The 25,156-nt window shown below is 41.0% G+C and overlaps 2 protein-coding genes across 2 annotated transcripts in view; both read left to right on the top strand.

The window, feature by feature from the left end:
* LOC137006233 (zinc finger protein 135-like) overlaps nucleotides 1–25,156 on the top strand; it is a 160,718-nt gene that overhangs the window by 99,216 nt on the left and 36,346 nt on the right. The window lies entirely within an intron of this gene.
* On the top strand, nucleotides 667–3,933 carry LOC137014423 (uncharacterized). The gene is made up of 10 exons (XM_067378728.1): nucleotides 667–907; nucleotides 1,198–1,285; nucleotides 1,671–1,832; nucleotides 1,921–2,014; nucleotides 2,155–2,284; nucleotides 2,374–2,594; nucleotides 2,693–2,726; nucleotides 3,076–3,159; nucleotides 3,240–3,331; nucleotides 3,874–3,933. The coding sequence occupies exons 1-10, from the start codon at nucleotides 667–669 to the stop codon at nucleotides 3,931–3,933; spliced, it is 1,206 nt and encodes a 401-aa protein (XP_067234829.1).

Genomic DNA, 25,156 nt, shown 5'->3' with positions numbered 1-25,156 from the left:
TTGGGACGATTGACTATTGAGAATCGACTATTGAGAACTCCCTCAAGAGATAGTATGTGTTATGTCAATTATAAGCGGCATTCCTCTAAATTGTCATGAATTTTTAGACATTCTCCAAAGTTTTCATATGATTGTCCAGTCACATCTGAATGTCGAATGAGGTCGACACGACCTCAATATGAAGATTCATCAGAAGACGTTGCTGATACAACAGATGGTGAGAATATACTATTATTATTTTTTATAACTAACAACATGCACAACTGTTGTACATTTTAGCACTGCATGTATTCTTGCTGATTGTATTGTGTACCTATTGTATGTATTCCCACACAGGCACTTCACCTCGACGGTTTGAGGAGACACTTCAATTGATTGGTAAGAGACAATGTCAGATACAATATATGTACATAACTAATTTTGTATTTTACAGGATATGAAAATTCTATGGCTGACGCCATTTAGTACAGGGCTGGAAAAAACTTTGAAATACTTTAACCCCATTTATCCCTCTCCTCTAAAGACAAAAATATTCAAGAACTCAAGGAGAGCTTAGACAGCCCAGACATTTATCCATCAGAAACTTACAGCATACGGACCTGGGGTTTGCGGCATGAACTATGTGACGAAAAGTGGCAAAAATCAAGACCACATCTTTTACAAGCCATGTTAACAAGCGGAAGGACACCTCAACAAGCTTGCCAACAGTGTCATGTGGAAGAGGCTGTTATTCGATGCAGAGACTGCCTCCCCAAAGAACTGTATTGCAGTAACTGTGATGTGTCAGTGCATCACCAGTATGTTCTACACAACAGGGAGTCATTTGTGGGAGGCTTTTACAAAGCCATGTCACCGAAATGCATCGTTACAAAAGACAGCACTGGTGAACATGTAGTTAGTGAGCAAGGTATGTGACCGCTATATGGATTGGATTACATTACATATCAAGTGTAAACTGCTACAATTAATATTGATGTCTGTTTTTCCAGATTGTCTCCTACCGATCGCTTTGCCAAACAAAATTTGCTGTTGTGGTGCTGAGGATGTTTCAGTGAATGCTGGTCGTGCCATTATCTTCATAAATATTAATGGTGCTTACCTTTGTTTAACTTACAACATAAAATGTGTAAAGCAAGTACAAAGGCTTTGTATAGTTGAATGTATGGTTATGATGAATATCTCTGTTTGACCCAACAGGTCGCTATGATCTCTCCCTTCCTTTGGTAACCTGTAAGTCTTGCCTAAAATCGTGGACACCTGAGGTCAAAGACCTTATATTAAATAGGTACTGGCCTGGAACCATTGAGTTTCAAACAGTTTACACTGTCGACCTGTTCAGTACCTTTGAAGACTTTAAAGTCACAGCACCTGGCCTATCCAGACAGGCCTTTGTGAGAATGCTGCAAAGCCGCTCAATGCGTTCTGGCAGAGTAAGTAAGATTTAAACAAAATGTAATAATGTAGAGGATAAATGGGTGAGGGGGGTTATAGCCATTGACAAAAAGGTTTGTTTTATAAATAAGAAAGTTTTGGCTAGATGTGCAAGGAAAGGAAATGTTGTGGAATCATGATTAGGAGAAGTCAGGTTGTACTGTATAGTACAATGCAAAAATGTATCTGTTACTTCTTAAGCAACTCTCACCATAACTAGTCTATTTTATGTTTACTAGGTTGGTACAATATCAGTGGACTGTTTTCAGCGCAGTTTTCTGGAATGGACGTACTGTAGACATGAGATGGAAACACCATTTCTCCTGCCCAGCTTGCAGTCAGGATATGCTGGCAGTGTCTCTTGATGGGAACAGGAAAATGTACAGGTTTAATCGCAACGGGTAAGTTAACAAAGTAATTTATCTTTAAAAAAACCTAAAAAAACCTAAACCTGTCAGAGTCCATTCAGTGTTTTTTGTATTTTTGTAGGATAAATGAAAATCCATATTTTGACGGAACCTTCTTTGCCAAAAATGAAGAGGTTGCAGAGTTTTTGCAAACTATTAGAGACAAAATCAAAACTGTAAGTTATGGAAAAATATAATCAATTAATGCCTCAGTCATAAGAGACAATTTTATCATGTACAACTTACAGGTCATCTATGATGATCTATGATGATGATTTAACAACAATAATAATTGTTTGTGAAAATATTCTCTTAGTCACCAGGCCGACCCATTTGTGGAAACTCACACTTTAAAGCTGGTAGTGAGTCTAACAAGAAGTCTCAATCCAAACTTGATGAAGAGGGTGTGATGATTTCAGTCTGTAGACACTGCATTCTTTTGAATGGTAGGTTCAGCACTCTGATGAACCCAAGCTAACCAAGACTTTCTTGTCTTTGATTATACTAGAATTCTGAACTAACTCTTTTGTAACAGGACTACAGATGTACCGTGGAGAAGTGTTTGCATACCCTCTTTATCTTCAAAAAGAGCTTGGCAAGACACAAAAGATTGAGTTTGTCTGCACTGATGTAATGTGCAAATATTACCCATACTTAAAAAGAGTGTGTGAGGCCTTTCCTGATCTAGAGTATCTTTTGCAAATGCGACCATTCTTATCAGTTATGCATGCAAAAGGTCATTCAACCAAATGTGAGGTAATTGTATTGATTATATATTTATTTTTAATTCTAAATACATAATGATTATTATATGAGTAATTTTGATACAATGCTGCAATGATTATGCATAACAGGTGGAGTGGGGTGGCCGCAACCAAGAGGGAGCTGGTGAGTTTTAACTTTAGAGCAGTGGTCTCAAACCTGTTCCATTGAGGGCCTAGTGTATGCAGGTTTTCTCTTTTACCTTGTACCAGACTGAGTAGGTCACTAATTGGTTAGGATCTTAATTGGTCACTAATTGAAGGGAAAGACCAAAAACAAGCATACACTAAGCCCTCTGTGGAACCGGTTTGAGACCCCTGCTTTAGAGTATCTACTGATAAACCTGTCATTGGATTATTCTCATAGACAGGTTAAATGTCCATATCGTAATTTAATGCAGCAACTTTGACCACTATGCCACTCGTACCCCAATGGATCTGTTCCTTAACTTTTTTTATATTTCCTACTAATGCAGGTTTGACTGTCGGGGAGGAAGTGGAAGCAGTCAATTCATTTATGTCTCGTGCTGCATTGACAACAAAATATATGACCAAATCTGGTGAGTCGTTGGGTTTAATTAAAGTCATTGTTAAATATGTGCAATATTTAAAATGGATCTGTTCTTTTTTTTTTTCTCAGCACGCACAGATATGATCACTATCCATGTTCGTGGATGGAACCTAAGGAAAAAGTTAAATCTTCACAATTATCTTGCTCAAAGATATGTTAAGGTACATTTGGTATTATGTTTTTGTTTATTAATTCTAATTTAGATTAACCTTTGCATTCAGTGTTGGGTAAAGTTCTTGAAAAGTTCATTTTAGTTAAATTTCTGAGTTCACAAGTTTTGGGAAGTCCCTAATTTAGACAAAATAATTGGGTAAATGGAGTTCATATCTTAACAGTGTCCTATAAAACAAATACAAAGAGTAAAGAAATATCAATCATGGTCACCGGTAAGATATGAACTCCATATACCTGATAATTTTGTCTTAAAGGTCACATATTGTCAAAATCGATATTTTCTGGCTTTTATTATCATAATGAAGGTCTAGGTGCTACGTATTTACCTTGTAAGTGTCTACACTGACGATTGTCAGACAAACGCACACTGCCTATATTTAGAACAGATTTAGAAGCTGTGCCTGAAAACGAGCCGTTTTGAATTCCTGCATTTTGAGATGTCACAAATGCCTAGGCTCCTCCTTCAGTCACTGCACACACACTACAGCTTGTTCCCAGTGACTGCCTGCTTGTGCTATATTGTGTATAGACAAGAAGTGCTCATAATACAAGTTATAGGCAGTGCTCAGATTATCATAAGCTACAATAGAGAGGGATTAGAGGAAGTGAAAGGATAGGAATAAGAAGTTTTTTTTTTTTTTTTTTTTTTTTTTTTTAATTTGTGGTTAAGTGCTCACGAAAGAGATGGGTTTTCAGCTGTCTTTTGAATATTGCCAGGGATTCCGCATTCCGGATGAAGGCAGGAAGATCATTCCACCAGCAAGGGACAGTGAATGAGAATGTTCTGGAAAGTGATTTCGTGCCTCTCTGTGATGGTACCACAAGCCTTCGCTCCTTTAATGAGCGCAGGTTTCTGGTAGGAGTGTAGACTCGTAAGAGTGAGTGGAAGTAGGAGGGTGCTGAGCCTGTGGTAGATCTGTAAGCAAGCGTCAACGCCTTGAATTTGATGCGAGAAGCAAGTGGTAGTAGCCAGTGAAGAGAGATGAAGAGAGGCGTGACGTGGGCTCTTTTGGGCTCGTTGAAGACGAGACGTGCTGCTGCGTTCTGAATCATTTGTAGAGGCTTGATTGTGCATGATGGCAGTCCAGCCAGAAGTGCATTGCAGTAATCAAGCCTAGAAATGACCAGAGCCTGGACCAGAAGTTGTGTTGCATGTTCTGTTAGAAAGGGCCTGATTTTCCTGATGTTGTATAGTGCAAATCTGCATGACCGAGCTGTCATTGCAATGTGGTCTTTGAAGGTCAGTTGATCATCAAGGATTACTCCAAGATTTCTGGCCGAATTTGATGGGGTAATTGAGGATGTGCCTAGCTGGATGCTGAAATCGTGATTTAGAGTCGGATTGGCAGGGAAGACGAGAAGCTCAGTCTTAGCCAGGTTGAGCTGTAGATGATGTTCTTTCATCCATGCCGAGATGTCCGCCAGACAGCTTGAGATTCGAGCAGCTACTGTGGGATCGTCTGGATGGAATGAAAGGAAGAGTTGTGTGTCATCAGCATAGCAATGGTAGGAGAAACCATGTGCCAGAATGATGGGACCAAGTGATGTAGTGTAAATGGAGAAGAGGAGGGGTCCAAGAACTGAACCCTGAGGAACACCCGTGGTCAGCTGATGAGCTTTGGATACCTCCCCTCTCCAGGCAACCCTGAAAGACCTTCCTGTGAGATAGGATTCAAACCAGAGAAGTGGAGTACCTGTGATGCCCAGTGATGAGAGGGTGGACAGAAGGATCTGATGATTCACTGTGTCAAAGGCAGCTGATAGATCGAGCAGAATGAGGACTGATGATTTGGAATCAGCCTTTGCAATCCGCAGGGATTCAGTGACCGACAGCAGTGCAGTCTCAGTCGAGTGGCCACTCTTGAAACCAGATTGATTGACATCCAATTGGTTGCTGTGTGAGAGGAAAGATGACACCTGGTTGAAAACAACTCGTTCAAGTGTTTTTGCTATGAATGGTAGGAGAGAAACAGGTCTGTAGCTGTCTACAAGAGACGTGTTTAATGTGGGTTTCTTAAGCAGTGGGGTTACCCGAGCCTGTTTGAATGTGTAAGGGAAAGTGCCAGTGTGGAGAGATGTGTTGATGATGTGTGTCAGTGCTGGTAAAAGTGTGGGAGCGATGGCTTGTAGAAGGTGTGTGGGGATGGGATCTAGAGGGCAGGTAGTAGGATGATTGGAGAGGAGAAGTTTGGATACTTCTGTCTCAGTGAGGGGAGAGAATGAAGAGAGGAGGTGTGTGGCTGTGTGTGTGGTTGGTCTGAGTTCCTGTGTGTGTGGAGCGGAGAACTGACTGCTGATGGTAGATGTTTTGTCAGTGAAAAATGTAGCAAAATTATCAGCAGTAAGGGATGAGGTGGGTGGTGGTGGAGGGGGACAGAGGAGAGAGTTGAATGTTTTGAAAAGTGTGCGTGTGTTTGAAGCGCTGTTGATTTTGTTGTGGAAATAGGAGGATTTAGCAGCATGAATTTCAGCAGAAAAGGATGAGAGCAGAGACTGATAGCTACAAAGGTCAAATTGATCTTTTGATTTGTGCCACTTCCTCTCTGCAGCCCTGAGTTTGGTCCGATGTTCACGAAGAACATCAGATAACCAGGGATTAGAGGGAGTGGCACGTGCAGGCCTGGATGACAGAGGACAGATACTATCTAGAGAAGAAGTTAATGTGGAACATAAAGTGTCTGTTGCTGTATTCACATCCAGAGATGAGAATTGTGAGGGTGAGGGAAGGGAGGATGATACAGTAGAGGAAAGATGAGAAGAAGAAAGAGAGCGCAGGTTTCGTCTGAAGGTAACTGGTAGCGGGGTTGGTGGTGAACAAATGGGGAGTTGAAGATTAAAAGTAATGAAAAAATGATCAGAAAAGTGCAGAGGTTTTACCAGAATGTTGTCGGTGATGCAGTTGCGAGTGTAAATGAGATCAAGTTGGTTGCCAGATTTGTGTGTACTTGTGGTTATGAGCCGATTAAGATCGAATGAGGCTAGCAGAGAGTGGAAGTCAGAAGCATAAGGCTTCTCTAGATGAATGTTGAAATCGCCAAAAACTACAAGTGGGCTACCATCCTCTGGGAATGAGGACAACAGCATGTCCAGTTCCTCTACAAAGGTACCCAGTTGGCCTGGGGGGCGATAAATTACTACAAAATGAATTTTGACAGGAATTGAGATTGTAATAGCATGAAATTCAAATGAATTGTAGTTGCACAGAGACGAATGAGTCGAGTATTTCCAATTGTCAGAAATGAGAAGACCTGTGCCCCCACCCCTCCCAGATTGGCGAGGGGTATGAGAGAAAGTGAAGTTGTTAGAGAGAGCAGCAGGGGTTGCTGAGTCCTCTGGACGAATCCAGGTCTCAGTCAAGCCCAACCCAGTCAGCAAATTTCCTTTGGCAAAGATGTGGGCCAGATAAACAGCTGAGCTGTGGCCCAGATTAGTTTGTGTTTGCCGGCCCAGATATGGCCCACATCTCCTTTGCCAGAACTGAACCAAAGCAGTGCCATAAGTCCACCAAGCATGAGCCAAATATAATTGTATGTGGCCCAAATATGGCACACTTCTTCTTTGCCAGAACTGAACCAAAGGAGTGCCATAACTCCACCAAGCATGAGCCAAATAATACAATTTAATATGGCCCATATGTGAGCCTTATATGCAATTTTAGTATGGTTGAGTTTTGTTAAAATCTAACAGCCCCTATGTGGCCCACATGCAGCTGACAGTATGTAAAAGTCTTATTAACTCAAAGGTAAATGAAACACTAAACAACAAATGTATACTCAAAACAATTTACTTTCAACAAGTGTTCAAATAATTACAGCTTTAAGAATAAATATAACATTTAAGAATACATTTAAGAATAAATATTACAGCTACTCAGTTGTACTTAATTTAAGTGGAATTCAGTTGAAAACATTAAGAATAAATATTAATAATATAAATAACATTCAAAGAGTCTTAGACTATTTATTTTTTTACACCAAAATTCATGTTTTAAAGCATGTATTAATGTTATGTTCAACTCTGAGAGTAATAAAAATCACAGGAAAAAAAATCATGTAACTTGTACAGAGAATTTTAAAGAGAAATTGATAAAGTTAAAGAAACTTGAAAGGTAAGTTGAGATGTGTGTTGATGTCTTTATTTGAGGCTTTTTCAGTAAGGGGATTCTGCCTGACTGCACCTGCAATGAAGATAAATTTAAATAATGTTAGCAGCAATACAACCTGGAAGCTAGCGCTGGAGGATAATAGAAAAAAAAAAAGAAAAAGAAAAAAAATCAATAAATGTAAATTATTTCCTTTAATATTTTAATTGCAATTATTAACCACTGTATGAAAAAAAAAAAAAAAAAAAACATTTGCAGTATATTTTCAAAAAGAATTGCAAATTGTATTTTTCAGTTTGTGGGCCATAATAATACCATCATTTCTTATGACAAATAATTTAGATTTTGTTTTTAGAATATATTTTTAGAATACTTTTTCACCAACCAGTTAGAATTTACAACACTGCATGTATTCTGCTTTAAAAAAGATATGAACACTTTAATGTAAAAACACACCAACACAGATAGCATAAATGTCACGTTTAAGTCCAAAGATGATGAAGAAGATTCAAATAGAAGTGTTTTTACTAACACAAAATAAACTCAAACACAATGATGTGAGACAGCGTGCAAGCACAAACGCACAAACAGCCAAGTACTGAATGCAAGGAGGAACTTAAAGGAATAGTTCACTTTTAAATAAACTTTTCCTGATAATTTACTCACCCCCATGTCATCCAAGATGTTCATGTCTTTCTTTCTTCAGTCGAAAAGAAATTAAAGTTTTTTGATGAAAACATTCCAGGATTTTTCTCCTTATAGTGGACTTGAATGGGCACCAAACGATTGAAGGTCCAAATTAGTTTCACTGCAGCTTCAAATTGTTCAACACGATCCCAGATGAGAAATAAGGGTCTTATCTAGTGAAACCATTGCTCATTTTCTAAAAAAAAATTGAAAATTATATAAGTTTTAACCTTAAATGCTCATCTTGAAATAGCTCTCTTCTTCTTCTCTATTTGAATTCCAGCAGTGTAGACACTGCTAAATGTATTACTGCCCTCCGCAGGTCAATGTTTGAACTAATTGTTATATGCAGTATGCTAGTTCAATAGTATATAACAATTAGTTCAAACATTGACCTGTGGAGGGCAGTAATACACTTAGCAGTGTCTACACTGCTGGAATTCAAATAGAGAAGAAGAGAGCTAGTTCAAGATGAGCATTTCTGTTTGAAATGTATACAATTTTATTTCTTTTTTAGAAAATGAGTGATTGTTTCTCTAGATAAGACCATTATTTATCGTCTGGGATCATGTAGAACAATTTGAAGCTGCAGTGAAAGTAATTTTACCTTCAACTGTTTGGTGCCCATTGAAGTCCACTATAAGGAGAAAAATCCTGGAATGTTTTCATCAAAAACTTTAATTTCTTTTCGACTGAAGAAAGAAAGACATGAACATCTTGGATGACATGGAGGTGAGTAAATTATCAGGAAAAGTTTATTTAAAAGTGGACTAATCCTTTAAATACACAGTGATAATGAACTAAATACAGAGGTGTAGGCATGTGCTGGTATGATACTTTGACAGTATGATAATCTCAAGCAAAAATATTGATTACATCTTTATTGATTGATTGACAATATATAAAAAATAACTTTATGCAAAAACAAAACAACAAAAATGCAGTCACTTAAGTGAGCCAGGGATGTGATCAGCTAATGACAAAAAAAAGAGGGAAAACAAGAATAGCTAACCCCATCCCCTGTAATTATTATTATTTTAATTAAATTGATAAAGAGATATCTTACTATTCAGTCCCTCCAGGATTTCACGATTTTTTGGGGGTGATTTTTGCGATCAAAATGACTAATTTGTGGTGGTAATTTCCAGAAATTTGTGAAAAAATTAGCGATTTTTATATTTTATAATTAGGACATCACATTTACCATAATAGTATTATGTCAGATGCACAATAGTCATACATGATACAAATCATTTATTTGTAAAAAGACGTGAAACTCACCGAGTCGTCAGGGGTGTTCACTGATACGCTCACACAAAAATCGCTGCAAAAAAAGTCAGTGGAGTTGGACAAAAACTACGATAAAACCTGTTGGAAAACATCTTTTGCAGCGATTTTTGTGTGAGCATATCAGTGAACATCCCTGACGACTCGGTGAGTTTCACGTCTTTGTAAACGAAAGTTTAATGCGTTTTAAGGAAGGATTATGCCAGTACACCTATGCAGCCATTGTGAAGGTGTGTGGGGGCGGGGGTGATCCCACAGAAAGCTAAAATTCTCGTGTCAGCAGCATTTGTCCAAATTTCAATCATAACCATTGTATTTCATCAGAAACGATCTGTAAACAGGGCTTTAAGTGTAAAATACCGAACTTGTCCTTTAAATCGTCATACCACACAGCAGTATAAAATACTAGAATCACTTTTGCTTGCTTCATTTCGATCATGTCCAGCGGCCATCATCCTTGAAGCCATCTCCGACATGGTTAGCTGCTTGTGTTTCCTATGATTCCACAGATCTGTTTCTGACAGACCGATCACAGACATCACGTGTGCGCAACATCTGTATCCACGTAATGCATTGAAACTTTAATTAAAACTAGAGATATTTCAATTGGGTGTTTATAATTTAATGTTTTGTGAGGTCTTTTTCATTTTTGTGATTATTTTGCGGTTAAATTAGGAATTATAGCAGGATTGCAAAAAAATGCGACATTTTGTTGATTTTGCATTGTATTAAGCGAACGCGGAATCGCGAAAAACTGGAGGGACTGAATATTGCAATTATATGCACTATTGTACTGTAAAAAAAAAAAAAAGAACTTATGTATTCATAATAATAATAATAATAATAATAATAATGTTACAATAATATTCAATTCTCTTTACAGAACAACAGTAAAATTACAATACTAACATTTATGATGTCTTGCTTTCAAACCACTGAGCTTTTATTTTTTGCAGAAAACCACAGACGTTTCTCTTTGTTGACAACAGATTTATATACGATTCTTATTACGGATTGTTGGTGCACGTTGCGTTTCCAAATGCAAATTATAAGCAGCCCAAACTTAGAGCGCTTGCAGAGAAGCATTAACTGTGATGCAGCGCAACTAGAAAAATATTTAGTCGAGGGCAGCCCTACGTGGATATAATAAAATGATGCTTGGAAAATAAACTTTCGTCAATTTTAGTGAATTTGACTCATACATTGATTATTTGTATTGTTAATTACATTTATGCATTTAGCAGGAAGAGAAAAGGTGTTTAGGGTATTTAAGCACCAAACCATGAATTTGTGACTATTACTATTACTGAGATAACAGAATTTACAATACGATGTTCTGTAAAGTGGTTTTGAAAAGTTCTGTATTGTGCAAAGTGCTATACAAATAAGAATGACTTCTAAAAAAGGTTCTTACCAATGATAACTTCCTTTACAACCAGTCGTTGGACACCAATCTTCCCATTGACTCCTCTCCAATTCATACCACGTGCCACAGCAGTTGTAAAAGTGGCTTTCAGCACTCTCCAGACGGTGTCTTTCAGGTCAAAGCCACCAACCAGACCCAGATAGGTAATCTCAGAAAAAAAAAGAAGAAGAAAAAAAAAAAAACAAGTGGTTGAAATATGCATTTAAAAAGACCATCCTAAAATGAAAATGCTGTTATATTCAAAAATTAACTATAAACTATCACATACTCCACCTGAAAACATTAGTAGTTATTACCCTGAGGCATGTGACAAAAAGTGATTTATTGCTTCCGGTACCACCCCCTTCCGGACCACCCATGTCGTCCCCCTCCCCACATGACCTTGAGTGTCCAACTGTGTCAACACAACCTTTGACCCCGATGTCATTGACCTGTGACCTTCGGATATTAGGATGAATGTAATGTTGTTTGTGTTTGTCCATCTGGTTGTTGACCCGTGACCTCCGGGAGCGAATGATCGTTTGACCCGGTTGTTTGAACAGATATTTCGGGGCTGTCGCATTCCGTCACAGGGTTATATAAATAGAGGTTCAGACATTCTGCAAAAATGAGAAGAGGAGCTATGAGCTACATAGACATGGCGCATTTAAACTCACCTAGAACTCCTGATATGGATAGCGATGATGACTCGATATATGACGGGCTGGAAATGGCACCAAAAAAACATTGCAGACATACGAGTATAACAAAGTTTCTCCATGACAATACGGATGTCGTGAAAAAGGAGAATATAATGTCCAATAAGCGGGTATTTGGATACATCTTTCATAAAGCATCCAGAGTCGTGACTCTCTACACAGCAGATACCCTCGGTGATTTTTACCGGGGGGATCCGTGTGTGGTGTTTCATGAGAAAGACTGGGTGCTGTTTTACGGCCGTGTCTGGAAGGATCTGAATGACTGCCGGGGGATGCCGTTGTACATCTCTGAGTTTGACGGTGATGTGCCGAATACCCGGTTCCGTGTGGTCGGAGACCATTCTATGAAGAATGACGACGAATATGTCTACATTTTCTGCTGCAAAGACAAGACAAAGCTCCGTGACCCACCCCGACGCCTTGTGGAAAAGGAAGAACACGACAAACTGTACGAGATGCAGTTTTTGTTCACATGGCGTGATCTGGATCTGCTGAGTGGCTTTTTCTCGGCGATAAACAAGATGTTCAATTGGTGCAACATACATGATGGTTACAAGAAAATTAAAGTGGCCCTGTTCCACCCAGAGAGATGCCCCCGCAGCGACATGTACGAACTGTCGGCCCCGCCCATTCACTACAGCCATTAAAAGAGCGGGTAAGTCTAACCCACTAACACTTCTCATTTATAAGCCATGGCTCGAGACATGTCTCCACAGCAGATGCACTGCTTCATCAACTCATACAAATGCGATCTCGATCATCCTGATGATAATGCTACGGATCATGTTCTAACAGAAAACACTTCTGCAACGGACACTTCTGCAACGGACACTTCGAAAGAATGGTTGGATAAATTCTGCACAGAGCTCGGATACCGCAACCTCTCCTTCCTGACGGAACTCTACGCCGACACACCTTTCGCTACTAAACAGGATTTTGACGTGACAGATGGCTGCTTTACCGATATCGGATTCAAGACCGTGAAAGCCACGATCGCAGCGCTGCTGCAGCACATCATCAGCAACAAGTTGAAGGAAGACTGTGAGGGCTGTGCCATTGATCACCCCAGCCAGCTCCAACACTCCTGCCTGTTTGAACCACCGACATTTTTCTTCGATACTCACTTTGACGAACTGACCCGCAAGCTGTTTAAACCCAGCCTTCGCCGTGCTATCGCTCACGCGCTACAACGCTGCGGACTAAAGTCGCACCCTCAACGAATTCAAGGAACAACCGGAGCTATTCTGCATGAATTAAAAGAAGAGCCGTACATCGGCAGCAGGCTGCAAGCAATCAGGGACGAGCTTGTGGACGAATCGTGCAAGAAAGCAGTCTACGACGCGGTCGATATCTGGTCGGGTAAACCCCTTACGGATGGAGAGTAACCAAGAAACCGTCAGCAGCACCACCGACACTAACAACATGGGTCTGGTATATAGCCTAAAAGATTTTATGGGAAATATGTTCAAAGAACATTACAGAAGAGAACTCGAGAGATTGCTGGAAGAAGTGATCATATTTTCAAATTCTGATGATGAAGAAGAAGATGATGATGATGATGATGATGATGAAGATAAGCGTGTAAAGAATCTCAAGAAAGTAATGAAAAATGCTCGAGGAGTGATATGTACATGGGGTAAAATGATCACCGAATGTGCCAATAACGATGAACCGCTTTCTGTTTTAAGAAATGTTCTGGATATAGTGTGTGAAGCAGAGTTGCGTTTTGCTGACATCACATGTATCTGTGCCTTTGTAACTGATGTTTGTGAGGAGTTGGTGTTAAAAGATGCTGATTTCGATGTAAATCCTTTTATTGAAACAGCGGTTGATCATTTCTTAGATTGTGATTTAAAGACATGTCGTGAATTTCTTTTCTGGTTAGAGTGTATCTAACAAAATTTTACTCTTCATACTCTGCATGTAATACCTTGTCTTTCTTATTTTATTGTCTTATTACTCGGAGATAGCTATCATATATCCTATCATGTATATTTTCTTGTTTTATTACTTTGAGATAGTTGCCATTATCATATATCCTATCATATATCCTGTAACGTTTTTTAATAAAAAGTTTAACGCATACCAGCCTTTGTCTTATTCTTTTGCAAAAGGTTGAGCCGATAACATGGCAGAGCTCATGAAAGATGCTTATTATACACCTTCCAACCCCGGATCATTAGGGGGGAAAAAACGCCTAAAAGACACGGTCTTTAAGGATAGTGGCGTCCGTCTAAGCGATAAAGAGGTTTCAGATTGGCTTGCCGGCGAGGACGCTTACACATTACACAGAACCGCGCCTGTGAAATACAAACGCAATAGAGTAGTGGTTTATGGTATCGACGCACAGTTCCAAGCGGATCTCGTTGATATGACTGTGTATTCCAAGGATAATGATAATAATAAATATTTGTTGACTTGCATCGATGTATTTAGCAAGTATGCGTGGTGTCGTGTACTAAAGAATAAAAGCGGTGCAGAGGTCACTAAGGCGTTTGAGTCTATACTCAAAGAGCGACGTGTACCGCAGAAATTACAGACTGATCAGGGGACGGAATTTTTTAACAAGCGTTTTCAAGACTTAATGAAAAAGCATAACATCACTCATTTCGCAACGGCTACGGATTTGAAAGCTAGCGTCGTGGAGCGTTTTAATCGAACATTAAAAAGTCGTATGTGGAGATTTTTAACGGCCACAAACTCCCACCGGTACATAGATGTTTTACAAGATATTATGGAGGGGTACAACAGCAGTTATCACCGGAGTATTAGGATGCGACCTTTGGACGTCAACAAAGAAAATGAGGCGAGTGTGTTTCAAAACTTGTACGGTGATATAAAGAAGAATGAAAAGGTTTTATTTAAATATAAAGTCGGAGATCTTGTTAGGATCTCTAAAGTGAGAGGGCCATTCGCCAAAGGGTATGAGCAGAACTACACGGAGGAATTTTTCACAATATCCGCATGCATTCCTCGTCAACCACCTGTCTACAGACTATCTGATTACGACGGTGAGATCATCGACGGAGTTTTTTATGAAAAAGAGCTACAAAAGATCATTGTGAGCAAAAACAAGTCGTTTAAGGTGGAAAAGGTTTTAGGGGAGAAAAAACAGGGGAGGTCTACGCTCGTTTTAGTGAAATGGTTAGGATGGCCGTCGAAATTTAATAGCTATATTGACAAAAAAACTCTGGTGGATTTGCAAAAGCCTTAAAACGCGTAAACTCATTACGGATCGGTTCATTCATGTAAAGGCTACTATCATGGAAGATCAAGGTTTCTATGTTACGTTGCCGTGCAACGCATCTTTGGACGTCTATCCTGAAAACCGTATATCTAGTTACAGAACGAGGCTATCTACAACCATCAACTTGAAAGGAAAATGGGATGTTGCGCTTGCTGAAATTGAATATCCTAAAAGTTGGTACACCTTAAGTGATAAGGATGGGGGTTTCACGCTTTACAAGGCCCCACTCCCGACGGAAAAGGAAGGAGATAAACCGGGGGAAAAGAAAAAGATTAGAAAGATATCGGGGACTACTGTAAGGAAGGAATTAAAAATAAATGGTGGATACTACGCGACCATTTACGATGTAATCCTTGAGGTAAATAAGGTTCTTGCAAAAAAGGGAGAACTGCGTTATGATGAATTGAGAAACAAGGTGTATCTAGTGGCAATACGTAACATAGCGGTAGGGTTCTATGGAAAACTCGCCACTATTTTAGGGGTGAAGCCGGATGATCCTCTCGGACGTGAGGACTACCATGCTGAAGCTGATTTTACAACGAGTGTTAATACATACGCCCCTTATCAGGCTGATATTAACGCGGGTCTCTATACGATCTACGTTTACACAGACATTATCCAATATCAGGCCGTCGGGGATTCGCACGTCCCCCTTTTGAGATGCGTACATATATCGGGTGAAAACAAGGAAACGGTTAGTGTTAGATACGACAAACCTCATTACGTACCGGTCAACAAGGAGCTCATCACGGACATTGTCGTGGAATTGAAGGACGATCATAACTGCGAAATACCATTTTCTTACGGAAAAGTTGTTGTAAAACTTCACTTTAAACCGTCGAAACATTCTATTCTTTAAAATGAATTATTATAACCCCCGTGAGACGAACGCTGCGGAATATGTCAATTATTACCGAAATCAGGCCGGCGGAGGTCTGCCAGGATACGCCGGGGGCGGAGTTATGTATGGGGCCGGTCTTGGTGGATTGTTCAGAGGCTTGTTTAGGATGGCCATACCATTTCTCAAAAGAGGGTTCAGCATTGCCAAACCTCACCTAAAATCGGCCGCCAAAAATATAGTGACAGACGTAGTCTCGAACGCTCTGTCGAGATCAAATAACGACGACTCTAAACCGCAAGGCGGATCAGGCTTGATGGTAATGGCACGAAAGAGTCTATCTAAACCTCCGGGTATAAGGAGGCGTGGTCGTACCGTGACAAAAAAGAAGAAAACAGCCCGTTCCTTCAAGAAGTTAGCAGTCGGTAGTAGAAAGCGTAAGAAGTCTGTGAAGCGTAACGTATCAGTTAAGCGAACCATTTTCTAACATGGCCTTACTACACCGCATGTCAGGCGAGTGCATCAAGTCTGAATTGGACCTATTCACGGTCCCGCTAACGCAAACTGTTATTGAGAAAAACAGCTATTTAGAAGTTCCTCCATTATCGGCTATATCGGACTCTGCTCCGTTGGAGTTTTTTATCGCCGGAACCGGCGAGGATTATTTGGACCTAAATAACACCTTGGTGTATCTACGGCTTAAAATCACAGCCCCTGATGGCAGCGACCTAGCGGACGACGCAAAGGTCGGTCTAATAAATTACCCCGGAGCAACTATATTTTCGCAAGTCGACGTCAGTCTTGGTGATCGGCTGATATCTCAGAGTTCGAGTACCTATCCATACCGGGCCATAATCGAGAGCCTCATTAATTACGGTAAAGATGCGCTGGAATCACTCTTCTCCGCGGGGCTGTTTTACAAAGATACAGCCGGTCAGATGGACGTGGCGGATCCCGCGGGCGCTAACGCCGGCTTGACAAAAAGAGCTCGATACACAAGCGAAAGCAAGACTGTCGAGCTACTTGCGCCGATTCACAGCGACATTTTCTTTCAAGAAAAATTAATGCTGAACGGCGTTGACATTAAAATTCGCATGATCAGAGGCAAGGATGAATTCTGTCTGATGAAAACTGGTGACCCCGCTTACAAATTAAAAATCATGACTGCGTCACTGTTTGTCAAGAAAGTGTCCGTATCACCATCCGTTAGACTAGGACACGCGCAGGCCTTACTCGGGGCCACGGCCAAGTACCCTATAGACAGGGTATGCCTAAAAAATTTCTCCATACCGGCCGGCAGCCGTGTTTCAAATCAAGAAAATTTGTTTTTAGGAACCCTGCCAAAATCTTTAGTTCTGGCTATGGTTGATAACGATTCATTCACTGGAAACTATGGGAAAAACCCCTTTGCATTTAAACATTATGACTTGGAGTACCTGGCAGTCTACGTCGACGGACAGCAATTCCCTGCAAAGCCGCTGCAACCCGATTTTGCAGCGGGGCTGGCGGTACGTGAATTTTACCAGCTGGCTATGGCAACGGGTAGACATCTTAAAAACCAACCGTTATCTATCGACCGCGATGATTTTCTGAACGGATACGCGCTTTACGCCTTTAACCTCACACCTGATGAAGACTGCGGTCAGCACATCTCCCTCGTCAAGTCGGGTAACATCAGACTCGAAGCCCGTTTCAAAAACCCACTGCCGCGCACTATTAATTTAATAGTTTACGCGGTTTTTGACAGCATCGTGGAGCTCTCTAACCGCAGACAGGTTCTGGTCGATTACTATTGAAATGAACACGGTACAACTCACCGCCGTCATGGAAAAAATCATGTGCAAACCGCATTTTATCGGTGTTCTACCGTGTGATCAACTCCCTACGGTACCGATAACGAACTTACCTGCAATGACGATAATTAATACGGATCCGGCCCACATGCCGGGGGAGCACTGGACCGCTGTTTATTTGGATGAGGACGGACCTAGTTGTTTTTTCGATAGTTATGGCAACCCTCCAGACAGTGATCTCTTTCCACCCACCATCAAAACATTTCTAACAACCAACTCCGCTACCACCCTATATTCAGCCAGACGAGTCCAAGATTTTACATCGGATGCGTGCGGACAGCACTGTGTGTTTTTTCTGTACCACATGGCCAGAGGTGTCGACTATGACAATGTGCTGAGGCTCTACAGCGACGATTATATTAAAAATGATAAAATGGTCAGGCTCTTTGTGAAAAGATTAAGGCCGAATGTTTGTAATGAAAAATTAAGTCTGTGTATTCAATGTGTACAATCTTGTAATACTTCTACGGACTGTGGTTGATTGATCAAATTAACAATGTGATTGTTTAGTATATAAACGAATAAAAAACGCTTAAACGGGGATCTTTTTTCTTGTCTTTTATTTTACATGCAAACATCCGGTACATGAACAGTGCATTTAGTTATGCCAATATTAACAAAATAAAGAAACCTTAAAATTCTAACCACTGTCCACGATCGAAAGAATGCGACTTAAACGATGAATCCTCTGATCGCGGAGACGATGAGTGGGGGAATTTTTTCTTTTTTGGCTTTTTAGCTTGGGGGCCATACTCAGTGCCGTCGGCGCGTGGTTTACTCTTTAAAGAATTAATCGTTTGTCTAACATGATGATTCGGCACTGTAGAAAATGGAATGTTTAATTCCCCAAATGCTTGTAGAAACTTGGTCCATCCTACGGGTCTTTGGTCATCCCGTACCTTGTGCGGAGCAGTGATATTTTTTATCAAATCAAACATGTGTGACCCCGGTATAACTTTACCCTTGAACACAAACTCCCCCGACTCGTTCCAATCGCTGATCTCTTTAGCTTTAGACATTTTGTCTAATATGTAGCGCGTATTTTTCGCGCTCCTTGATGGTACATTCTTCAGAACTTCGGTCGCGACATCTTCCACATTGCCGTTGTGGCCATCGTCGGTAGGACCACGGTCGTCTTTATGGGTGGGCTCGGAATGAGGTAGTGAAAGGGTTAAAACGCTACTCTCACGATTGCCTTGTTTAACGAGTGCCAAAAACCTGCTCAGGGTGTTTGTATAGAGTTTGGCTTTTTCGTATTGATTCAAATCAGACCTCTGTAGAATACTTCTTATGGTTGTATCCAGATCGTTCTCAACGGTCTGTTGAATATTCTCACGAACATTTTCATTTCTCAGCTTTTCCAGTTGGTGTTGAGGCACTAAATACATCTTCTCGGCGTATTCCATCGTCAGCCCTGTCTAGACGCTATTAAGCTTGAAATAAAGGGCACAGCGACACTCAGGAGAGGTAAAAGAAAACCGCCAGTCTGGTTGAAAATGCGCTTCTTGGCAGATATACCAATTTTTTTATTGGTAACAAATTTAATTTCCGATTTCCTCCTCTTCAGTTTTTCGTACTGCTGACGGTTGATAGGAATCGTGCCATAGAGTATGTTAAGAGCGACTTCGCACAATGTTAAAATGAGTTCGTCGGATGCCGATTGTAAAATAAGACGGCGTTGTTTAGGCGTCGATTTATGTAGCAGTTTTAATAGCGGGAGATGTTTACAAAGTCTGGTCGACATAGCGACTGTCACGTCCTTCGTTTTTTCTGGAGATAAACCACTTGGTGGTTGGAAAGCAACCCCGTTCTGAGGCGAAATTGTTCAGGAGTTTTTGCTTTATAGTCTATCATTAGATAGCCGAAAGGTTGACTCATAGCATCTTGATAACACTCCATGAAGTATTTTGCGTTTCCGGGGTACATCTGCCGTCCTAGCACAGCCACTTGATTGGCATCCCGCGGGTTTTTAAACAGAATTAAGTAATTTGTGTTTAAGCTAATGGTCCTGCTGGATTTACCTTGGACAAATAAGTTTTGAGTGATGTATATAACGCTGAGATTGCAGTGGTGCACAAATTGCGTAAAGGCCTTTTCGACAGACTTGTTCCCGCAGGCCACTCCCATCAAATCATCCAAAATGAGTAGGTTGGTTTTACTGACAGGTAGTAAATCATCATCATCCAGACACGGGGGAATTCCTTCCACAAATTTAATGTCATACAATTTAAGTAATTCGTCGTACAATGGTTGCCAGCAATCATACAAAAAAACAATGTTTTCAATTTTTTTAGAAATCAAATTCATGCCATTTTCCAACAGTTTTTTTACAAAATAACTCTTCCCTGAATTTGAAGGTCCACTTATCACACAACTGAATGGGAACTGAAGTCTGAAATCAAAATCAGAAACATCCCGGTACCCTCTGTGCATCGTAGGTTCAGTAGCCATAAGGAAGGGTGGTAAAGTCGGACAGAAGTCTGCGCTTATTATACACCACCTTAAACCTTTTAACGACTGACTTGTTATGCAAAGTGAGTGTCTTTTTATTCCTCACAATGTTTTCAGTGTGAGCTAGGATGTATTGCGTATCATCAGACAAAGTCACATAACCGTCAACCAGACCGATAAGGCTATCCAGACAGATGGCTTGGGAATTTTTAGCGTTCAACGTTATACCCTTAGCTTTCATGCACACTTTACCGTGCGATAACCGTAAGATTTTGGGCCGCTGGAGCAAAACTCTGTGATATAATCACCGTCATCTATCTCATTTGTCAGCTCCCCCAAATAATCACCCAGAGGTGGCTCCCAGTCACCGTCCCTAGACACAAAAATGACGCTGTCTGTGTCGGAGTACAAGAGACGGTCGCCTAGTTTGTCCATGAGTTGGTACAATTCCAACCGAGCGTGCGCGGTTGTAAACGCACCTACAAATACATTAATGTCACGAGTCTCAACAACGTCTCCCTTTTTAGGACGATGTTGGACAAGCGCTACGTCGTCCGAGACAAAAGTGAAATATGTCATGGTCTCGGTTTCGCCAAAAACTATTCTGGTGAAAAGTTCGGGATCGTTCACGAGCGTGGTTTGAGGTAGCCCCTCCCTCATCGAGAACCTCCCCCAAAGGCTGTTTAACAGTAATTTGTTGATGGACCTCTGTGCGGGGTTATGATTGATATGTTCAGGATCAAGTTGTATCCCCTCTTTTTCAAAATAACTCTGAATGTAAGTCTCTTTGTCACTGTCTGTGACAACGTTTGACGGGTACCCCGATGCTTGTTGTTTCAACCGCAAAAACGTCTTTACGTATTCGCTAAACAATGTGTCTGATTGTTGCGGAAAGTGCCATACCTCGTCTATTTTCGCGACGACGTACCCCTTCTCGATGGCTTTTAAAAGTTCGATACTGACCCAACACCCCTCGAGCGCCCTCTCCTCGTCGTTGTGGTCGCAGTTTGTTGTTTGGTTTTGATCGCAAGCGCATGTGCGACATAACGGGAACATCAGTTTACCGTTGCATCTGTAAGGGAGAACAGGATGCAATAATTTGCGCGGAGGGTAGACGGTAGCTTTTATTAAACCGTAATAATTTTCGATAGGTTCAAAATCTTTGAAAATGATTTGAGGATGACCGATCGGATAGCTTTTTCTAGCCTGACAAAACGGGTATAAACTGGTAAAATCCAAGTAACTTATTTTCTCAGTTTCACGCGTTTTGTGGTAGAGTTTATATGCGTTCGTACGTCCGCCGAACAACGCCTCTCGCGGCTTCAACCTCTCTGGGGCGGAATAAGTGCTCATAAATTCCATCACAGCAGGGTCAGTCTTTTTCATCCTGTCCCATTCACATTCCCAGATCACTTCCATCTGTAAACCGTATGCGTTCTGCAGAATTTCAACCTTGTCGTCAAACTGACTCCTGAGAACCCCATAGGTTACACCCGACAGGGGGTGTCTCTGATGAGGTTCAAAGCGACACGAATGTCCATGGTAAAAACATCCGTTGTATTCCAACCCATGCCTAGTCCCATTTTGCTCAAAGTAGCCGTCTAAAAAATAACGACCGACCGACACTTCGCCATGGTTTAAAGCATGATGAATGTCGACGTTTCGAGTCTTTTTTACAAACTCTAACCATTCGATCGATGCGCTCGAGTACGTCTTACTCTGTTGAACGTATGCATTGTTATGCGTCAGAGCCAGCGTATCTTTTTCGAGATAGTGTGTTTTGAAGACTCCCATACTACAGCTTGCTAACGTCGTGAATCCAAATGGATCGAGCTTGGTGCACTCTATGAATGCCTCGCGGTATTTCATACACCCTTCGCGCAGCAAAACGACGTCATTCACGCCGTAATCGTACAACTCGTTCTTAAAGTTAAACACTTTATCAGTAGTTGTGCCGTACCACGCGTCAAACTTTGCCTGATCCTTATCGGACATGTTATCGTAGTTGTAGTACTTCTTGTCAGGGTAGGGGCCGACATAACTCTCATTTTCGACTCTGTTGAAAAGATGTGGGAAGTAGCCTTTTTCTACGGTGCTCAGGTTTAACGCAGAAGGCATCTTTGAGAGGGCCATTGGGATAAATGCATAGCTGTCAATATACCGCTGGTCAAAAGCGTCATCATACATGAAGATTAATTTACATCCCTGCATTATGACGTCGAGCTTAAGACCCGCTTTGCAAAAATACTCCAGAATTAGAAAGGAGTCGAATCTAGACGCGTAATGGGCAATGAAACAGTACCCTTTATATCTGGGTTGCCTGAATCGGGTGATTAGCTTCGCGATGCAGTCGACGCCGTCGGCTACAAATCTCTTTCCGTTAAAAGTGATTGCACAAACAAAATTGGCGACGTGTTTCCCATTTTCATAACGAGTTTCAAAATCGTAGAAAATGCAATTTGTGGAGGGTTGCTTGGGTGTAAGAGGCTGTATGAAACAGTTATGTACGCCGAGAGGTTGAAGAACTTCGTGACAATGTACACATCGATGAGGGGCGCATTCGTGCGGTTTTCTAGCAACAGTGTATCGCCTGTTGCATAGTTTGCAATATTTTATAACATCGCACGGAGGATTACCTCCATCTGGGGTAGGTTTTTTATGCATTTCGTAGCAGTAAGCGGAGTTACAGAAACGCAGGCAATCGGGACAGTGCACCGGTTTTTTAGGGAATCTGTGACATTCGGGGTCATGACACATGTTACATACGTAGTTACAATGATGATCTCTGCGATTTGTGTAACCTTTATAACAAAATTCACACACGTAATCAGCGCCTATGAATGCCGTCAAATTCAGTATCATGTAGTAATGAGCGTCATGCAGATAGAGGCATACTGTTTTAGGATGAGGTTCATCCTGATTTTTGAATGTTTCTATCGTACCGGCGGTCGGTCTGTAAAAAACGACGATTTTGATACCTAACAGGGTTTCGAACGACGCTATGTTGTCCAGTCCAATTTTATTGTGGATGGAGAACCCCGCATTGTTGTGGATAATGGTCGCCATTCTTTCTAGTTCGCTCTCGGGTAAGTGGGGGTTGAGAAAATGAGCGAGACAGATGGAGAAACATAGATTATTCGAGATGTTTAACGGGCAGAATAACGACATTTTTTTACGCTTAATCACCTCGTGACAAGCCAAATCGGTGAGTTTGCGCCGTACCCGACCACCGCCTTGTCTGTTAATGGCTATGTTCGCATCAATCTCGACCGAGTCATCCGTCAATATCTGGTCGTCACTCTGTAAAACTTTTTCAAATTGATCCAGAAACATACCGACGTCATAATTACTCCCTGATGTTAAAACAGTATTAATGGGAGTTCTCAAAGAAGGAGCGGACATGGATAAATTGATAACACACCCGTCTCCACCAATATCTCGCGCAAACGTCACTATATCGCTGAAGGTATTGTGTAAAAAATTATGATATGAGGCTAAATCATTAGAGTTGATTTCTCTCAGATTCATCGTCCTACGCAATTGTACGCTGTTGAAGCGTGGTCTTGGTAAAACATGATATCTGTTTACGGAACCACCGTGTCTAATCAGTGCGTCAATGTCGGGACGTTGTGTCTGAGGTCTATCGGTAATACTACTGGACGGGAGTTCAACAGCCTGATTACCTGTTGGGCGAGCTGAGTTGTCAGACGTTGGCTGATCAGAATTTTCGGTACCGGTAGGGGTAGCATCACCGATAGATGATGGAGGGATATTGCCGCCGCTATCTGTGGAGAGTGTAGGATCATTACATTTTGAGCCATTATTTAGACCGGCACCATCTTGTACATTGGGTATGGAGTTGTCATTTAATAAACTCTGTAATCGATCACACAGGTCAACGGTGTGTGATTGTGCTACAAACATTTCTAAATCATCCAAATTATAAGAACGTTGTAACGAAACATCATTTAAAGACATTTCTACAGATTCTGGATACATATTTAACATCTGTCGTAATCTATCACACCTTTGGTCAGAGTTATCAGTATGCAAGTCAAGCTCACGCTGTAACAGCTCTGTGAGAGAATGGTCTGGTTGACAGGAATGCATTTTGTCTCCACAAAAACATTTCTCATCGGCCATTTTAATATTTATTTTGTTCAAAAACAGTAACGGTATCAAAACGGTTTGCTACAAAATATAAAAACATTCAGACGGAAATTTTAAAATTCATAACAGGTGAAAGAATATACAAATCATAGTGTAATAAAACAGACAAACATTCAATTGTGAAAATGTCTGATTTCTTGTACATCTCTGTGAGTTGCACATAGAAGATCCACCATCAGTCTTTTCTCTCTCAGATTTTCATTACCGTTAGATAGTACACACCCGAACCCTCTCTCATTCATTGTCATCTGCTCATTTAAAAGGCGGATAATATCATCCAAACGAGTTTCAATTCCATCCATACGCGTGTGTATTGCCAACACTTCGGTAAGGGTATGATTGAGCGTTGCTTCAATGCGCTCACTGCGCTGGTGACCTCGAGATGAACTATTGCTCGAAGCCACTGACACGTTGCCGTCTTCTCCTTCTTCTTCTTGATCTTCTTGGTCTTGTTCTACTGGTTCTTCTTGTGATGGATACGGGGTTTGGCCGCCTCTCGTTGGTGTGTCATCTTCGCTTGCCCATGACGCCTGGTCCCAAGCATTTAGCTGTGAATCAGACCATCTTAGTACACTCGCTGACGTTTGTCTTTCTGTAAAAAATAGCAGATAACGTCAAGATTTTCACCTATACTTCATATTTTCAGGATTATTTCACTCAATGAACCTAAAATAATGAATAATGTTCTTTACCGTCATTTACCGTGGGTATATGTATCCCCATAGGGCTGACGACACCAATGATTCTTTTCTTTGCGGGTGGTTCGTAGTCATCACCCTGAAGATCTTCATCTGAAGTAAGGTGTATTGTGTCTGCGTTAGATATTACATCGTCATTGTTTCTTGATGATGGCGTTATAGGCGGGGTGCCATTTCTTAATACAATCTCACTGGGGGTGGCGCCCTGGTCCTGCCTTTCGGCCCCTCCTTGCTCTTGTGTGAGATCTATAAAGCCTGGTTGTGTGACTAGCTGGATTAATTCTAAATTAAAACAAAACATATTATCACATATTTCAAAATAGATATGGAAATTTGACATGCTGATTTGACATAA

This window comes from Chanodichthys erythropterus, chromosome 3 (genome assembly GCF_024489055.1).
Source record: "Chanodichthys erythropterus isolate Z2021 chromosome 3, ASM2448905v1, whole genome shotgun sequence".
NCBI lineage: Eukaryota > Metazoa > Chordata > Actinopteri > Cypriniformes > Xenocyprididae > Chanodichthys > Chanodichthys erythropterus.
Note: the sequence above shows the minus strand (reverse complement) of the source record. Positions and strands in the feature narration are given on the sequence as shown.

What these genes read in the sequence shown, in the direction of transcription:
- LOC137014423 (XM_067378728.1), top strand. Translation starts at nt 667, where the DNA reads ATGTTAACAAGCGGAAGGACACCTCAACAAGCTTGCCAACAGTGTCAT. An exon ending in ACATGTAGTTAGTGAGCAAG is followed by an intron (nt 908 to 1,197) that starts GTATGTGACCGC and finishes TTGACCCAACAG; the next exon opens with GTCGCTATGATCTCTCCCTT. An exon ending in TACAGGTTTAATCGCAACGG is followed by an intron (nt 1,833 to 1,920) that starts GTAAGTTAACAA and finishes GTATTTTTGTAG; the next exon opens with GATAAATGAAAATCCATATT.